Below are 18,349 nucleotides of genomic sequence, written 5' to 3'. Positions count from 1 at the left end.
GTGAAAGAAAATCCATCACAGATGTTCTAAAAAATCAAGCTAAGCTAATTAGCTGATTGCAATCACCATGTGTCTACACCCCCAAACCTGGTCCTTTTTTTTCCTGTTTTTTTTCCTTTTTTTTCTCAAGCAACAGCCTTATCTTTGAGTTGGAAAACTTATGCTTGAGGGTCTGAGAAGAAATTAGAGTTTTATCAGATAATGTCTGCTGGGTCATATCCAGCCGTGCAGAACAGTTTTGAATCCAAAAATATTACCAAACTAAACGGAGAAGAGTTGGCTCGCACAGATGAAAAGTTCTCTGTGAAACAATACTTATTTTGTCTCCAGCTCACATTCCTTTATGCTCTTAAGAATTCACCTCCTCATTTTCAGACATGAACACCACACATACGCAGATACACACATCTTAAGAGACCCTGGGAGAGATAAAGAAACAGAGAGAAAAGAGAGCCAGCGGAGGGGGGGGGGGGATGGGAGAGCGATAAAACAGTCCAGTGAGTCCATGGTGACAGGCGTCCACTGGGAACAAGGGAGGCAGAAAAGCGAACACAGGTGCTATCAAACACACACATCTCACACTCACACAGTCTGTCTCTTTATTTTCTCTTTCTCTTGCTCTGGCTGTAAACCACACTTGCGCACTCTCATCCTTCACTCATCTCTCACTCTTTCAATGCTTCTCTCTCCTAAGGAGGGTGGATTGGAAAGTGGAAGAGAGGAATACAGGTGCCATTATACAAGCAAAAGGGGGTCTCCATTAGGGAATTGCAGGGGCAGCGAAGAAGAGCGAGAGACAGCTGTTTATTGGAATTCACACATCAGCCATTTGACTTCCACCCTGCCCCTTCCCTTAGGAAGAAGTGAGAGACCAGGTCGGAGGAGGGAAGACAACAACAGCGATCGTAAAGAAGTAAAGTGTGTGTTTGTGTTTTTGTGTGTGTGTGTGTGTGTGTGTACGCGCTGTGGGTAGGGAAGGCATCCTTGATAGCGGAACTCATGTGAGTGTTGATGGCATGTGCTACAAAACGTGCAGTTGGCCCCTGGAATCAGAGCTAATCCTACCTGTTTATTCTGGGGGTGTGATATCCACATGTAGATACAGTATATCACACACATGAAATGGGTGCTTAGTCAACAAGCTAATATGATAATATTATGTCCTCTTTTAGCACTAACAGCTAATTAGCTGGGATGCATATCGGATGAGTTTAGGAGGGCTACATGTAAACAAAAACTAATTAATCCACTGCTTCAGCAAACAACCAAAAATAAGCAGGAGTGGATATGAAGCACACACAACACCTACACTTGCAAATCTGTCTCTGTCTCCATCGTTCCACTGTGACAAAAGACTACAAACTTTAAAAGAAAATTCTGCTTTATTCCAAACTGGATTGTTTTCTTTATTTATTTTCTTTATTTTTTTTAGTTTATCCCATCATTTCTATCCATTATGATTAGTACTCAACAAAGTTGGGATGAGTTGTCAGATGTTCAAGTAGGTTGAGTTAGCCAATCGATAAAGCATTGTCAGAAATTTTGATGAAGTCACATATCTAAGAGAAATGCAAAATGTGCTGGAGCCAGCTTCTCAAAAATGAGGATTTATTGTTTTTCTCCCATTTATACAATTGTAAATTGCATATATATCTGGGTTTTGGCCTGTGTGTTGGATAAAACAAGCATTTCAGAGATGTCTTGGTCTCTTGGAAATTGTTATGGGCATTTTTCACAGTATTTTCAGAATTTTTAGGAACTAAACAAATAATCAATTAATCATAAAAACCAACCAACTGAAAATAAAAACAATCTTCAAATGCAGCCCTTAAACAAAGTTGCCCAAACCGCCCAAAGCACTTTATTTGGAGGTATAACAGGAAATGAGCACACCAGAAATGTCAGTGATAGTCCCTCATGTCACAGTAAAGCTACGCACATTAAGTGCGCGATAGGTGTATGTTCAACCAGGAGAACAGTCTCCAAATGGATAGCAGATTTTTCCAAACCGTAGTGTGTGTTTATTAATGTGAGCATTTGCCTTTGTTTCGTCTCCTTCATATTATTTCAGCTCACCTGTGCATGTGTTTGGAACCTGTGTATTTGTGTGACTTCTCATGTTTCTCATCCCATCAGCTTTAGCAAAGTCACCATGTTCCCAGCAATTAACTTGGCGAAGCCCAAAGTTAACAGTCCTGATGAAGGAGGAATGATGGCCGACATCACATTAATGAGAACCAGTTTGTTACAGAATTTCCTTAAAACTTCCTTCAAATGATTTTTGTTCTCATCTTAATGTACTGAGTGTGTGTATGAGTAAGTCCATATGAACACATATAGTGAGCGTGTGCACTTGTTTAATATGAAAATATGTGTGTTTGTATGTGTGAGTGTGTGTGTCTGTATAGTATACGAGATGGGAGGCATGTGTGTTCCTCTACGTGTGTGTTATGTGCTGCTGTGTGTGTAGTTGAGGGTGTGCACAAGGGGCTGGGGGAAGCATTGCAGTGCATCATTCTGCTCCACTTGCTGTACAGTAGCAGACCAGGCAACAGAGAAAGACAGGAGCGGATGCTCTGTAGGCGCAGCAGATATGACAGCAGTGCCACTGCTTTCCATTCACTCACGCTGGTGGTGCTGCTCCCGAACGCTCACTTTGATGTCTTTCAGATAACCCCCCTTTTCTACTCTCATTAAACTTTTCATTGCTTTTTATTGAACTTTTGATTATCTTGCATTTTCAATTTCATATAATTTTTTCATTGAAATTTAATTCTCTGCTGCGGAGATTGCATCTGTAGAGGAGAGAGATAGGTAAGGAGAATAAGGGGTGTGATTTCCTTGAGGTCCAGACATCTCCACATCAGAAAGTCAGAGATGGAATATACATGATTGTGTGTGTGTGTGTGTGTGTGTGTGTGTGTGTGTGTGTGTGTGTGTGTGTGTGTGTGTGTGTGTGTGCGTGGGTGTGCCTGTAAGCTCTGGTGCAGTTGGTGACATTTCTATCCGCACAAGTATGAGGACTTGAGGGCTAAAATGGAGACAGGTTTTTTTTTTTTTAGGGGTCTTCAAAGAGGGGAGAGACTCTGCAGAGACAGATAAGGGTGTCGTTTGTGTGTGTGTGTCTATGTGTAACTATGTATTACAGAGCAGACACGCGCGTGTGTGTGTGCATGTACACACAGCATGCACGCACGCACACGCACGCACACACAAACACACACATACGCACACCAGTAAATGGGGCAGAAGTGAAATGCTTTGAAGCGTTGGGGTGATCCAGCGTAAACAGCAGCGGCAAGACAGACTAGAGCTGGGCTGCTCTACTACTCCCAGCTACAGAGGGAGAACGCGGGCACAAGCGCATGTGCATGGATGTACAGTATGTGTACACTCACGCACAGTAGGACACACTTTACAAAGACAGAGTTGGGATGTTAGAAGTATGGAAAGGGGCGAGAGTAGAGGAAAGAATGGATTTTTTTTTTTTTCTTTCACTCGCTTGGATGAGCTCCGAGAAAGTGCATGTTTTGAAAATGTTTTCATCAGAGAAACAGGCTTATCTGTCAGCTGTTGTTGGAGTTTGTCTTCCCTGACAGGGCGAGATTGCAGCTAAATCAGGCTTTAAATTCACAGCATGCCATGTTCTGACCCGCCATCCATAAATAGAGGGCAAATTAGACATTGTCATTGAGCATCACTGTCTCCTCACTGCCCTCTTTATTGTTTTTCTCTTTCTCTCACATTCCACATTTCTGTTTCTGTGACTCTTCTCGTTGTGTTTAATCCCCCCCCATCCCTCTCTTTCTCAGTCTACCTTGCAGACTCTTCCTCCCTCCATCAATCCACCCTACAGCATCAAAGCCTCTCCACACCACCAACTTCATCATGAATAAATTGCCAATTTAGCATACATGAAACGAGTCCCCAATTCCCCAAACGAAGTGAGAGAGGAGGAGAGATGAAGTGAGAGGCAGAGAAAGAAAAGAGAGAAAGAGAGAAAGACAGAGAGAGAGAGAGAGAGAGAGAATTCAATTATTTTTTGTCTCCATTAAGAACCAAAACCTCCTGCCCACTCTCCTCACTTGGCAATTAGTGCTGTAGATAATTAACGAGGAGAGGGCAGCACCACACCACATCCCTAATCACGCACATTTCTATCTGGCAGAGTAAGGGACTGTTGGTATAATTTTGTTTCACATTACTAAGGCTAATTATATAATCGATCACTCCCAGCCCCCTACAGTACCCAAGGTGTGTGGGGGAACATTTTGATTTGAACCTGTGACTAGCTTTCTGAAAACCGCTGCTCCTTGGAATGCATCATTTATTGGATTAAGGAGACACATCAAAAAGGTCTGACTGTTCTGATGTGATGGCATAAGATCATTGTTGAAAATATATTTATATATTTCAAGGCGTGTGCGTGAGCGTGTGCGTGTGAGCGTGCGTGTCAGCCCGCATATAGTCCTAAGCCATGTTCTATGATGTGACATTGCTGACTGTTGCTGACGTTAAGACTTTTCAGGGGAGAGTGGAAAAAAGCCTGCATCAGGAGAAAAAGAGCTAGCCCATCAAGGGTGTGTGTGCGTGTGTGTGTGTGTGTCGGGGGTGGGTGCGCAGACAGAAAAAGAGAGAGTCTGCAGTCTATGTACAGCACATGGATGAGGGAAGGTGGGGTCCTTTGATGTTCTGTATAATGATTTTAGCTGACCAGAAACATGCCTAAGTGATGTTAGATTTTCTGTTCACGGTGTGAGCCCGTGGCGTCAACATGAACAAACATCAATACAAGCAAACCAACAAGGACGAAAAATGCATTCTGAGCCACAAACACAAGCTGGTATTATTTTTAAGGCACTGAAGCCGTGATCAAGCAATGTGCAACAGGATATCCATCATACTCAGTTCTTTCTCTCTGATACAGCAGCAGAGAGGACATTTCACTGAATAGAGATGGATAGCGAGTCATTTGGTTCCAGGTAGGCCTGTTTACAATTCTGCAGACAGAACTGCAAAATAGATGAGCTATTATTGGTATTGATCATGGCCTCTTATCAGTACCATTGATTTGTAAATGCAAAAACAAAAAAAAAAGAAGAAGCAAAATTGAAAACAAAAGAATGTCAGCAAACCCTTTGAGGAGACTAAAACTTCATTATCAGACACCAGTGGATGGTTGCCAGTGACTCTGATGCACACCAGGACCAGAACAGACATGTTTAATGACCGACCTCCTCAAAGAGTTAGGATGCAAATCATAAAACAACTGCTGCAGCATAGAATTAGAATTCTACGTCGAGCGTTGTAATGTGTGAGCGCACACACACGCAAGCTTGCTTTGCGGATTACATGCTGAGTGTGAAGGGAAAAAAAAAAAAAAAAAAAAAACACATGTGGGACTATGGTGTGGCGAAGTAATCAACAATACCAGGAAGCGGAAATACCTGTGTGAAAAACCTGCAGGACCTTTCTCTCTTCTGAAGCTGCAAATTCAAACAATTCAGCTGTTAGCGATATAACACCTCTCAATCATACACACACACACAAACACACACACACACACACACAGACACACAGACACACAGACACACAGACACACACCAGAGCACACAAAGGCAGTCACACCCACTTCATTAACATTGCACAAAAAGACTTTGGCAGCTGAAATATATTGTTATTCTCCTCACTCGCCTCCTTTTTTTTTTTCCATTCCATCTCCCATAACCGCCTTTCTTGCCTCCTTTTTCTCCTCTTCCTTTCCTTCTTCTTCCAGATTTTTTCATAATCTCCTCTGTTCCTCTTTTCTTTTTCCTAGTCATTCTCAGTATCTACCGTAAAGTGAATTGATGGCATTTATTACTATGCAATTCGTGCATGATTGGTCATATTTGATTTCCTAAGGAAAATTTGCATAATAAGCAGGCATATTACTCAATTAGGTATATATAATTGGGTCATTATTGAAATCAAGGGGAAAGCTTTCCCTCTTCTATGGAGGACCTTTTTTTTTTTCAACAAATTCAACCTTTAACACGCCATTTGGTCAACAGCAAAACATATTAATTGATTCCACTCACACATGCTCAAGTATGTTTTCATTTCACACATGTCACTGTATTACTTAGAAGGAGCAGAGGAGATGTAAAGAGTGTGATAGAAAGGGAAGGCAGAAAAGGGAAAATAAAGCGGACCTAGTGATTCAGATGCTAAAGCTGAAAGGGAAAAAAGCCAGTGACTGTATAAGAGGTGGCAGCAGCTGTCAATCTGGCTGCTAAACCCCGCCTGTCACTGTTGACCTCAGCAGAGACGATCAAGAAACAGTCAGTCTTCCGGTCAGTCAGTCAATTGGCCAGCCAAGCCAGCCAGTCAGCCTTTCCCCAATGATTTAACTCACTTTAATTGAATGCCTACATGAACAAAGAAATTCTTTCCTTGTCTACCACTGTAGTAAAACAGATCCTTTGCATACTCAGGATCGAGTTTCCATTAATGTAATCCTGACATAAGCGCTCCAGAGTGCCTGTCGACGGCATCCTCATAGCTATAGCTCAAAGACTGAAGTTCATTGAACAATGAGCTATGACGTAAAATGTGTCCCAAGCCTGTTTTCAACGCAAGTACTGTATGTTTTAATGAGAATAACTCCCAGGGCGAGACAGAGATTTTATTAAATTTCAGTCCTGATCTGAAAAGAGTTGAGGAACCCTGCCAAAGACTAAAAGCAGTTATCTATCACCCATAATGTTAAGCAAAACTTGTTACGAAGACTCGCACACAGAGGAGGATAAAAAAAATGTTTAAAAGCAGCTATTTATCATCTGGAAATCCACTGTGTTATGTATAGTTCTTCATCAAACTCTGCACACAGAGACTTTTCTAACCCCCTGAAGAATGAATGCAAGACAAAAACACCAACCACTGATGCTATTCATCTTACTATTAACTTGAAAGAGTCCCTCTATCTGTTCTCCTTTCTCTCCCTTGTCCTTCTTTCTTTTCTTATTCTTCTTTCTGTCATTTACCCTCGCATCCTTCCCCATACCAGTGCCTGCAAGAAAGCCTCACTCACTCACTCACTCACGATGCATTAACCTCACAACACAAGTGTGTCTTGAATCTTAAATCTTGAGGCAGTACCTTGGTGAGGCTGCGGGCAGCGCTGTCCTTGCCCCCGGGGGTGAGGTTCCTGAGCTGGACGTCCAGCAGTTCGACCAGCTGGGCCATGGCCCGCACTGTGGATGGCACATCGCCAGGACGCAGAAGCCCTTTGGTCTGCTCTGCCAGCTCCCTGGCTACAATCGCTGCCGTCTCACCCGAGCGAAGCTGGGAGCCAAACACAGTGACGGGGGAACAAAGTCAAGGGAAGAGGAAGATTGATGGAAGCAAAGAAGTCAGATGAGGTGAGAAGGGAAGGAAAAGTCGGGAAGAGGAGAAAAAGTTAGCAAAAGTACGAAGAGGACAGCAGGAGGGAGGAATAAAAAGAGTGCAGTAATAGACAGATGGAAATATTTAAGGACAGGAGAGGAATGACAGAGAGGTAAAGGTCAGATGGAGTGAGAGAGTTAAGTGTAGAGGAATGGAGATGGGGGTCGAAAGTAAGGAAGGGATGTGGGACCATAAAGAGGAGAAAAAACAGCAATTAGGTTAGCTGAAGGGGCAGGAGGAAACCAGGCTTTCATAAAGTGTTCATAAAGACATTTAATAACTCTTTACAGAAACAACTCCTAATTTAGCACCTCTGCTCCAATGCTGATTTCACAGGGACCATTTGCCATGTTTCATCTTTTAAAGAAAACCTCTAAAGCCTTTTGGCTCATGTGAGAACAGACACAAAGCAATAAACTGGAACTGTAGAAAGTTACTAGGCCAGCACTTTCCAGAATAGAAGTATCTTAAAAAACCTGAGAAAGTAATGTTTTCCTATGCAAGACCAATTGATTCTATGCAGATCATGCTTTCATGATGCCTGTTAGCCCATTATAATAACAGGAGTGTGTGACTGAATGACCTTATTGGACATTACTATTCCCCTACGGCTATATAAAATCTCTCAGATCTCAAACACGGGTTAGGGATAACAAATGAAGATGGATACGTGGCCTAAATCTCTCCCTGTGGTCAGTGCATCTTCATGCATGAGAAATTGCTCCAGGACTATCCATAATACATGTCCTAAAACTAGGGCTTAATAGTACCCATGACGGCCAGCAGCAGCTTTCAGACTTACTTTCTGCATGATGTGGTTGACCCAGGGTGACGTGCAGTTGCTGAGGTCAGGGCCTTGAGGATCCCAGTAGCCCAAATGGGCCAAGCACACGTATGTGGCCACGCCTGCGAAACAAGCAAAACAAACAGGGTCAGACAGCATTGACATTCACCAGGAGACACAAAGTCTCTTGAGGTGCCCGGGGTTCACTAAGCAGATTGTGTGTGCATTTTGTGTGTGTGTGTGTGTGTGGCTTGCAGTTGGAGGATTGAGGAATCAGCTTTGTCATGTGAGCTAATTGATTAAAACGGAAGAATTTGTCCTCAGGAAGTGTGTGTGTGTGTGTGTTGTGAGAATTTATACTACTCCATTACATTTTCAGAGGGAAATACATATATTTCACTTTGTACCAGCCCCTTAAGACCCCTTAGATCCTACTCTTCTCCATCCCACTCAAAATCAAAATCAAAGGGTGGCTGAGCACGCTGTGGAAAAGTTTATCCCTCACTGTCAGGTCCTCCCCATGCACTGCCACTTTGAAATCTCGTCTTAAGACCCATCTTTTTAAAATTGCTTTGGAGTCTTTACAGTTATCATTGGGATTACGTGACTGCTTTCATTTTATTTTGTGTATTCCACCTACATCATCAATCTATTTATTTTCATTTTAATTATCCAACTGTTGAGTAAAGTTAAGTCAATTTATTTATGGAGCACATTTAAAGACAACAAAGCAACGTTAAGTTTTTCAGAATAATTTAAAAATGCAATTAAACAATCAAAATGAAAATGAACTCACAATAATTAAGTTTTTTTTTATGTCCTTTTGTAATGTACTTTAGTCAGCATTCATCATTTTTAAATGTGATATATAAATATTTTGACTTGACTACATGTATCAGTTAGGGATAGCAGCTAGTTACTTTACAGGTTAAGGTTTCACATGCAGGTTTGATCACAAGTTCAGAGGATGGTACATTTCTTAGTGTTGTTTTTATTTTTCTCTTTAACTAGAGATGTTCTGATGTATTTTTTTCCTTACCAATACTGATTGTGATACCTGAACTTGTGTATCACCGATACTGAATACCGGTCCGATACCAATGCGTTAAAAAAGAAAATTAAATAGCTGTATCAGCTGCATACACTATTAATCCTGTATGGATGTGATATAATTACACTCTTTCTTTTTTACGGTGGAAACTGCTTATAGTGATCAAAAAGCTTGGGAAAGACTCATCCCTATACAAATGCTGTTGAATAACTAGCCTACAAAAATCAAGCCATCTGCTTACAGTGTTCATTTTATGTGTTTTCATGCTTGACAACATATGAAAAAAAAATTAAAAACTGTTGTTGCCTACTACTGCAAGTTGTCATTTGCTAAGGCTCCCCAACTAACTATTCCGACTGACTCTTGTCTCATCTCACCCAAGCAGCAACCTCCAAGACTGAAAATTAAGCCAACACGGAAGTACCACACACCTCTTATTTGCCCATTTTTGGATTAGCTGGAAATTCAGCGAAATCAGGCACTGCCAAGATGGCGATGGCGGGGCAGCCCACTCTGAGCTTCAAAACTGCTCTTCAGTAACCTATGGGTGACGTCACGGAGGCTACTTCCATCTATATTTACAGTCTATGGTCTCACCATGTGTATCTCACTCACTGACTCAAGTCACAATGATTGGCTGAGTAGCATCAGGTGACCCCGTGAAGGGATAGAAAAACTGGACCAGTTAAAACAGAATAATTCGAAATGTATGTAAGTTATAGTCCGGGTCTGGATAGGACAGCATATGGGTTTGAACCCGGACCACAGTCTTCCTATTAGTGACCTCGGCCAACGGTAAATGTTACGCTATTTACCAGAATACACTGCATAGTGCAACTTCCTGTTTTAAAGCAGCGAAAGAGGATTGATTTCTGGGAAAACTGCTGTTTTATCTGGGTGCAAAACTACAATACATATCAATCCAGTATTTTCATTTTCATCATTTCCGATACCGGTATCGGAATTTGAACAGCTCTATATTTAACTATGGCATTGATATTCTCTTTGTTTTGCACCAAAGAACTCATGACTATGGAGGGAATAATGAAGCATGTACAAAAAATCCTAATTAGCAACAGAAAGACACATTGCGCTGGACAAAGATTTCACATACCCTTAACCACTGCTTCACTGCTCCTATCTCGCCTGTTCCTCATCCTGTTTACATTCTGCTATCCCCCAACCCATGCATCCTTCTTACCCAGTGTCCCTACAGGACAGGGCTGCTTGGCTGTCTGGCCTTGCTGTGTCCGGGGCCACGATATGTCGGCTGTCACCCTCGGGCTGCAGAAGTCTTGCGGAGGCAGAGCAGGAGGTTGTGGGGCTGCTGGAGGGACCTGCACTGGTGGAGAGCGTCCTCCAGCTTTCTGGTTGGTGTCAGGAATCTGATTGGTGTCAGAGGATGAGCCACCGCCAGGAACCAGAACAGGCTGGCGAATTGTGGTCGTAGTTCGGTACCGCTGGCCGGGGGAGGTGGTGAGGAGAGGCCTTGGGGTGGTGTAGTAGGGAGGAGAACGAGTGGTGGTGGTGCGGCTGGTAGACGAGGAGGAGGAACCCCCACCACCAATTGGACCTCCTCCTCCTCCTCCTCCTCGGTTAGGGGGGATCATGGGAGGTGGGCGATAGTCTAAACAGAAAAGAGAAAGAACAGAGTTTAAATTCACAAAAACACCGCACCTGGGTTCCTAAACCAATAACCAAAATGTGTTATGCAGATTTGTGGGTCCCAACACGACTGGAGTGCCGACGATTTTTTATGCGCTCTGGATGCCAGCACAAGAGTTCAAAATTTATTCCCTCGATGAAAAAGTAAGAACAACAGAGTTAAAAGAAGTGTGATTGAGCAAACCATCTGCATCATGCGAGCAACGGCCGAGCGTAAATAATATTACAGTGACTGACACAAACACATTTGAAGGCACTCATTTAGACAGCACTAAATAGCTTTGACAGGGAGCAGCTCATGTTCCTGATGACTTCCCATTTTTAATGTTTCACCCCTTGTCAGTGAGGTCATATGCCATTTTCTTTATCCATTTCTCCCAAAATCAGGACATGTTTCCAAGCAATTCAGTCAACAACAGTTACTACAGAACGACATAAATGTGTGTGCTAAAGTGGTACAATAATTGCATTAATGTGTAAATCCAAAATCTCCCAGCAAGAGCAACAATTTGTTTGTCCTGCGAGCGTGCACAAGGTTACCAGTCTTTCCTATGGGACTGGTACGCAGTAGTGGTTCTTGCTGCCTAATCTGGCAGAAAAAAACATTCTTTCAAAGTCATGCATGATTCATAAAACCATGACATCACGTGAGGCAGAAAGGCCACTTAAATACATATGGCACACTCTTTTATTGTCAATATTTCATTGTAAAGGGGCTCAATTATTCACATTGACCCTGTTCGGGGGACAGAAGTAAAGAATGAATGGATGAGGTGATGGGAAGAGAGAGGAGAAGACCACGTGCTTGTGAAGTGTTACAGTGTCCTCTCGTGAACATACAATACCGACTAGTCTGTCTCCATCTGCTCATTGCTTCCAGTCGCATGTGGTACAAATCAATATTGCAGGATCGAAAGTTGAGTAGATGAAAATAATTATTTACACTTTTCCCTCACTTTCCCTTTGAATTATTCTATTGGTCGCAAATCATTTGGAAGCCATTATGTGCATTATTGCATACAGGTGGAGCCCATTTTCTAAAGCTGCATCTTTTCTTGGAAACAAAGCAGGGAATAGTTTAATCTGTCACTGCGAACACTTGAACACTTGAATAAATATGTAAATTACACTCAAGAACATTTTTAGAAATGTGTAATTACAGAAAACAAACCCACAACCTATGTGTTAAATTTAAACCTGCAGAGGCTTCACATTGTGCTAATTAGTATGGATAGCTCCTTACTTAATTTTTACACTTTATAAACGTTATTCTTTTGCGTCTGGTTAGACACAAGTACAACTGAGTGACACTTGCAGGCCTGTACAGTTAGCAACTAGAATTACTGTATGACGCTGCCAACCAATCAACTTGCAGGAAATATGGTCACAATCTCCCCTTCCTGAGTTACAAGAAGTTAGTTATTGGAGTTACAGCACCTGAGTAATGCCCAGAAGTGTTTTTGAAAAACATTATGATGTCACAGTGAGGTTGATAATCATCAAAATATCGCTACTTCATCATTTTAGACATTTGTGTCACATTGTGTCATAATTAGCCTATGAATTTTCAAGTTATAGATATATATAGATTTTGATTTGTGAGTTCACAGTGAGCTTGACCTTTGACCTTTGGACACCAAACTCCAATCAGTTCATCCTTGAGTCCAAGAGAATGATTGTGGCAGATGTAATGAAATTCCCTCTGGGCGTTCCTCATATATCGTTATATCGTTAACAAGGGACAGACGTGAGGTCACACTGACCTTGACCTTTGACCACCAGAATACAATGAGTTCATTTTTGAGTCCAAATTTGAAGAAATGTGTTCCTGAGATAATGGGATGGACAGACAGAGAACCTGAAAACATAATGCCTCCAGCCTCAGCTGTCGCCAGTGAAGACTTATAACAACAGTGTTGTTTATTTTCATCTTCCTATTAAAAACCCATGTGTATTTCCTTAAGTACACATAAAGGCAAGCAAACAAACAAACAGAGAGAGACACAGAGGCAACTCTTTTACATCACCGAGCTACTCAAATAGGAATTCTCATTATTTCATGTTATTCCACTTTTATAACAGAAATATATATTTTACACTCTTCGGTTCTGTGTTGAGTTATTACCTGAAGAAAACTGAAATCTGAGAGTGAAATACTCTGTCCAGAAAAGCCGAACTGGGCTGAACTTGCCTGAAAACTTTTTCCTCACCAGCTCCAAGCCAACCTGCTTCTGTGAATTAGATTTCTCTTTTTCTGAAGAGTGTGCATTATATTGCCATCACGCTGCATGATTCCTGGGTAATGAAGTCCTTCGAGCTCTAAAAAGTTCTGCTATCACTCAATGCCAGTTGGAGTAGCAAACAGTGTGAAGTTGCCTTGTGCCGCTTTAAGTCTGCCTTGATGTTAAAACTCTCTGTGATTTTCGGTTCCTTTCAATGGAAAACGCAGGCACTTGTGTTTCTCTTTCCAAGGCGTTGGTGCGCCTTAGGCGATAACATGTACTACATGCCGGTCATTGACATTGAAGGGTTACAAAGTCGTTTCTCAATGGAGCTGTATGTTTTGCTCAGGGAAGGGGTGTGATTGTATGAATATAGAATGCATATTGTCAGAGTACAATCAACACGTGCTTGATCTGAAAGCACCTGATCTCTGTATAGTCTGATATGGGGTTTGATGTACATTGAATTGGTTTCTTTTGAGGTTGGAGTGCGAGGTGCGAGTTTGGAGATTGAAGTGTGTGTGTGTGTGTGTGTGTGTGTGTGTGTGTGTGTGTGTGCGTGTGTGTGTGTGTGTGGGTGTTAAGGAGTGGGTGTTTATATTATTTAATGTGAACTGAAATTGTCCCTTCCTGTGGATTTTGAGTAATTAAAGACTCTGTCCCTCTCTCTGTCTTTCTCCCGTCCTCTGTCAGTCTGTCTGGGTGACTGACAGCCATGTAACATCCCGCTCCTCCCGTACGTTCTGTTCTCTTCCTTCACAATTCAATGGAGTGTTTCCGTACCTAAACTGTGCTGCTCCCCGTTCCTGAATCACTGCCGCCCTGCCTCATGCATTCTCCACGGAACATTGCCATCAATCATGCGTGGCAGCAGTGGCCTAGGGACTAGCTGTCAATCTGCGTGTGTGTATGTGTGTACTTATGAAACAGTGAGTGTTTGTGTGTGTGCCTATCTGCACTCAAACGGGAAGCTCCATTAGGGGCTCTGCCACAACAATAGAAGAGTAATGGTGTGTGCGTGTGCATGTGTGTGTGTGTCTGAGGTTGATGTCTGCTGTCATTTGAGTACAGGGCAGAAAACACAGGGGCTGGCAGCTTGGGGTGAGGTAACACAAAAGCCTGCAAGCATCACAGACAAGGGGCCACAGCACTTCACTGCCCATGCATCTCTATCTCTCTTCTTTGCTCTGCTGTTCTCTTGACATTTTCCACCTGATTTGATCGCTCACTTCTAACTTTTTTTTCTTCACTTTTTGCCACCCTTTTTATTCTACCTACTTTAACTTCTAGCTCTTAATAGACACTCTCTCTGTCTTTATTTTGTCCTCCTTTGCTTGCTCTTCTCTTTGCAGCATTTAGACGAAAGAAATTGACTCGTAATGTGATGAATTTATCAGCGGCATCACTAAGGATGCTGCGAAAGATGCTGTGGGGAACTACGGGAAAATGACATAACAGCTTCATGAAACATTTATGGAGAAAAGGGCTAGAGGTTGTACTCACGGGGACTGACATATCTCCCCGCGTTTAAGCTTAGGAAGCTGTGAGTAAATGCGTTACGACATCTTCATGATGTCAGCTAACCTAAACGTTGCGCTCTTCGCAGAGACGGATGCCACAAGAACAACCGTGTGACACAAAGAAAAAACACAGTCACAAAATCAGTACAAGTTGTTCACTTAAGGATTTTACTCTATGCCCTGCACACGCTTGAGGCTGACATATTTTGACAGAAGTGTTTAAGGAGAAACACTAGGAATCATATTACATATATATGTGATACTTCATGTCAACAGCTTCACTGGAAATTGTAAGAAATCAATTTTCTGCACGTCTTTCTGCACTGATGCTCTACTGTTCTCCACCCTGTGAACAAGTTACTTCTGCATCATTAACCATTCTATTAAACACTGGGCAATAAGCTTGAAATCAACATCACATAACCATCTTTAAACATTCTTGATAGAATAAACCTCCAAATAAATTTGGAAGTTGAGAGGTTGCACCGGAAATGCAGCAAGATCACATGTAAAATCGAATTACTGTTTAATGTAATGAGTTGTGCTCCACTGTTGCATTAGACAATAATCATCAAATGTATAAAACAGAACCCTCAGTCACCAGTGTTTTTCAGCTTTTAATTACAATTCACTTGGGATAATTAATTTGAAAATTATTTGTTTGTAAAACAGTAACACAATATGAGCATATTATAATGATACAATACCACTAATGCCTGATATGACCTAATTATATTCTAATCTACTGGTCAAATACAAAAGTTGTTTTGTTTTCTGTGGTTAGTCTGAGTCAAAGTCAAGAACGACCATTCAGTCTCAACCTAACGTGGATGAAAAGGCCTCAAATAGGCTCAGAAAAATGGAAATGTAAACATTTAAAATTCCATAACATCTGGCAAACCCAATCTGCTGGAACAGCTACTAAGAGAATGATGAGTTTGCTTTGTTGGCCACTCTTTTCTATTCTATCCTGTTGTGTTTGTTTTCCTGACCTGTAGCGAGCCCAGGGGAAGGTGAGACAATGGCAGGCTGGCAGTAAACTTGTTCCTGGAGTTGTCTATCTGACTGTCACCACACTTGAGGGGCCACAGAGATGCTGTCAGTCAGCCTGGGATGCTAGCACATGATCATCTGACATGCAGACAGACAGACAGTGTGTGTGTGTGTGTGTGTGTGTGTGTGTGTGTGTGTGTGTGTGTGTGTGTGTGTGTGTGTGTGTGTGTGTGTGTGTGTGTGTGTGTGTGCGCATGCGTGCGTGCCCGGCGATGTTTTTCTGTGTGGGTAAGACTGCCTGTCTCTGCCTCTGCTCTGTTGCCGAGAATGCTCCTGTTGACTTCTCATTCGGTAAACAGAGGGATCGTAAATCCACAACACAAAAGGTAGAAGGCAGGGAGGGAAAACCAACTTCCCCTGGCAAGTTTCCCACATTGTCAGAAAAAGAAGTGGACAAACACTGACACTGCAAGAGAGAGAAGGAGTGAAACAGAGGCAAAGAGAAGAGGAGGATTTGAAGAGAAGAACAGAGAAGTTTCACAGAGCTGAGACGGAGTGTCTATTATACGTCTTTAATATGCAAGATGATTAGTTTCTTGCAGTTTCCTTAAAAGTTATTGCCTCCTTGCCTCTACACACACACACACACACACACACACACACACACACACACACACATACACACACACACACACACACCATTCTGAACAGTCGGGAGGAATAGATCCAGAGGGGTAACAGCAAAATGATAATCTGACTGGAGGGCACAAAGCTTTCTAGGCTGGATAGTAGCACAGACATTGAATAGGGCTGCATACTGCGATAACGCACTGCCCCTATGGCTGGAGAGCACACTCACAAACCCACACACACAGACACACACAATCACTTACAGACACTTACTTTTTGCTCACTTGTGCACCAAGCAACACACACACACACACACACATTCGTTGAACAGAAATTTACTTAACGTTACTTACGTGCAATGCAATACACAGTCATACACGTACACACACACACACACACACACACACACACACACACACACACACACACACACAGGGCTTGTGGCAAGTGGCTCGAGCCTGCTGATAAGACAGAATGGAGCACTTCAAAGCAGTGATACTTGGAGATAGAAAACAACCTCAACTAATAGAGCCTCCCTCAAAATGGCTGCCAGGCACAACCACGTTCCACAGCTAATGTTTCCCATACAGACACATCACCGCTCAGCCCTGCTGGCTTACCAGTTGCATAATCATGTCATCCCTCTGCTGAGGTCGGAGACACCTGCAGCAACTTTGCCAATTACATGCCTCGTTCTTAATCAGGGGAAGTTCCCTTGTTCAAAGCAAGAAAGCTAATGGGACAGACCAATTTTGTAAAAAACTTTTTAATTTTTTGTTTTTCTGTTTCATAATGGAAGGAATCATCAGCATATTCCTTTAAAGTCCAGATTGTAGCCTTTGCTATTCTAGACATGCATCAAATTTATGTCAATTCTGCAAGGGCAACAAGTATAAATATACAGCAGGCATCCAGCAAAATCCTATTACTGTGTTAGAATGAGAGCTGTAGCCTCTAGTAAGTGACCCTGTGGCTATTCAATATTTTGTTCCCCATAATTTATCACCATGCCCCATCATTTAGAGATTAAGATGGTATCCACTCTGTTGCCCTCCTGCAAATTTTTTTCTATTTCAAAAATGAAATCTGAATAGGACACAGCTATGGCGACACGCTCTGCTCTACTCTGCTCTGCTCGCTGATCTCTTCTGTATTTACTTCCTGCGAAGCTGTGGGCTTCCCTTACACCCCTGTCGTCCTGGCTAGGCCTGCTTAATTTGGCATCTGCTGTTTGGCAGAAGGGAGGCAGTGCGGAGGCCAAATGCAAGCAGAGGCCTGGCTGGGGCAATCCAATCGATAAGGACACACTGCAGGCAAGGAACAGGTGCACCAGACTCTGTGAAGCAGAGTTCAGTCTCTGCTGAGATGGCTGTGTCGTAATCTATTTGGGGGAAGAGGGAGATGGGTGGAGAGGGAGATGTTGGAGGCAGTGGAGGACAGAGGTGAGAGCAGGAGTGTAGACGTAAGGTGTGAAGGACACTTTCTTTTTCATACTTTGTTTTGATGAGACTGTAGATGTATGACTTTGACCATTTTATATTCGAAATGAGATCCAAGAAGTTCTCATTCTAGGATCAACAACTAGAAAATGGCTTTTTACATTTATTTTTCGACATGCTATCCCAAAATTAGCAGGATAAAATTTCAATTTCAGAGGTTTACACTTTGTAAATAATCATAAAAACATACTGAGCAAACCTGCAATCCTTTTGCCAGAGCTGAATTCCCAGTGGTGAACAGCTCAAGGATTTTACATACAGACAGTATGCAGCCTCACAAACACAAACAAACACATACAACTTGGCGTGACAAGCCAGAAATGTATTGAGGGTGAATCTAATCAGTGATCCAGTGAAATAAGGTCTCTACTTTACACATTAACTCTTGTTACTGTCTCCAACTCAGGAAATGTTGTTTCTAACATTCCCAGCACTGCTTAGCTACGAGGAGAGGAGAGGAGCGGAGAGGATGGAGTTAATAGGTGGAGAGGGGGTAAAGACAATAGATACTCCATGCTTGACTTCCTTAGGAAATGGAACTCTGTGATTCAAGCCAT

General features: G+C 42.4%; 1 protein-coding gene across 11 annotated transcripts in view; it reads right to left on the bottom strand.

The window, feature by feature from the left end:
* adgrl3.1 (adhesion G protein-coupled receptor L3.1) overlaps positions 1 to 18,349 on the bottom strand; it is a 112,807-nt gene that overhangs the window by 30,218 nt on the left and 64,240 nt on the right. For 8 of the 11 annotated variants that reach the window (XM_056371404.1, XM_056371406.1, XM_056371408.1 and 5 more), the window contains exons 8-11: positions 10,465 to 10,890; positions 8,231 to 8,334; positions 7,141 to 7,326; positions 5,448 to 5,486 (exon numbers count right to left, since the gene is read on the bottom strand). In XM_056371404.1, the coding sequence (XP_056227379.1) occupies positions 5,448 to 5,486; positions 7,141 to 7,326; positions 8,231 to 8,334; positions 10,465 to 10,890 (755 nt within the window). The remainder of the gene's footprint in view (positions 1 to 5,447; positions 5,487 to 7,140; positions 7,327 to 8,230; positions 8,335 to 10,464; positions 10,891 to 18,349) is intronic. The other 3 variants (XM_056371405.1, XM_056371415.1, XM_056371414.1) reach the window with 1 other exon arrangement.

Source organism: Seriola aureovittata, chromosome 3 (genome assembly GCF_021018895.1).
Source record: "Seriola aureovittata isolate HTS-2021-v1 ecotype China chromosome 3, ASM2101889v1, whole genome shotgun sequence".
NCBI classification, from domain to species: Eukaryota; Metazoa; Chordata; class Actinopteri; order Carangiformes; family Carangidae; genus Seriola; species Seriola aureovittata.
This window is presented reverse-complemented; position numbering and strand designations above follow the sequence as displayed.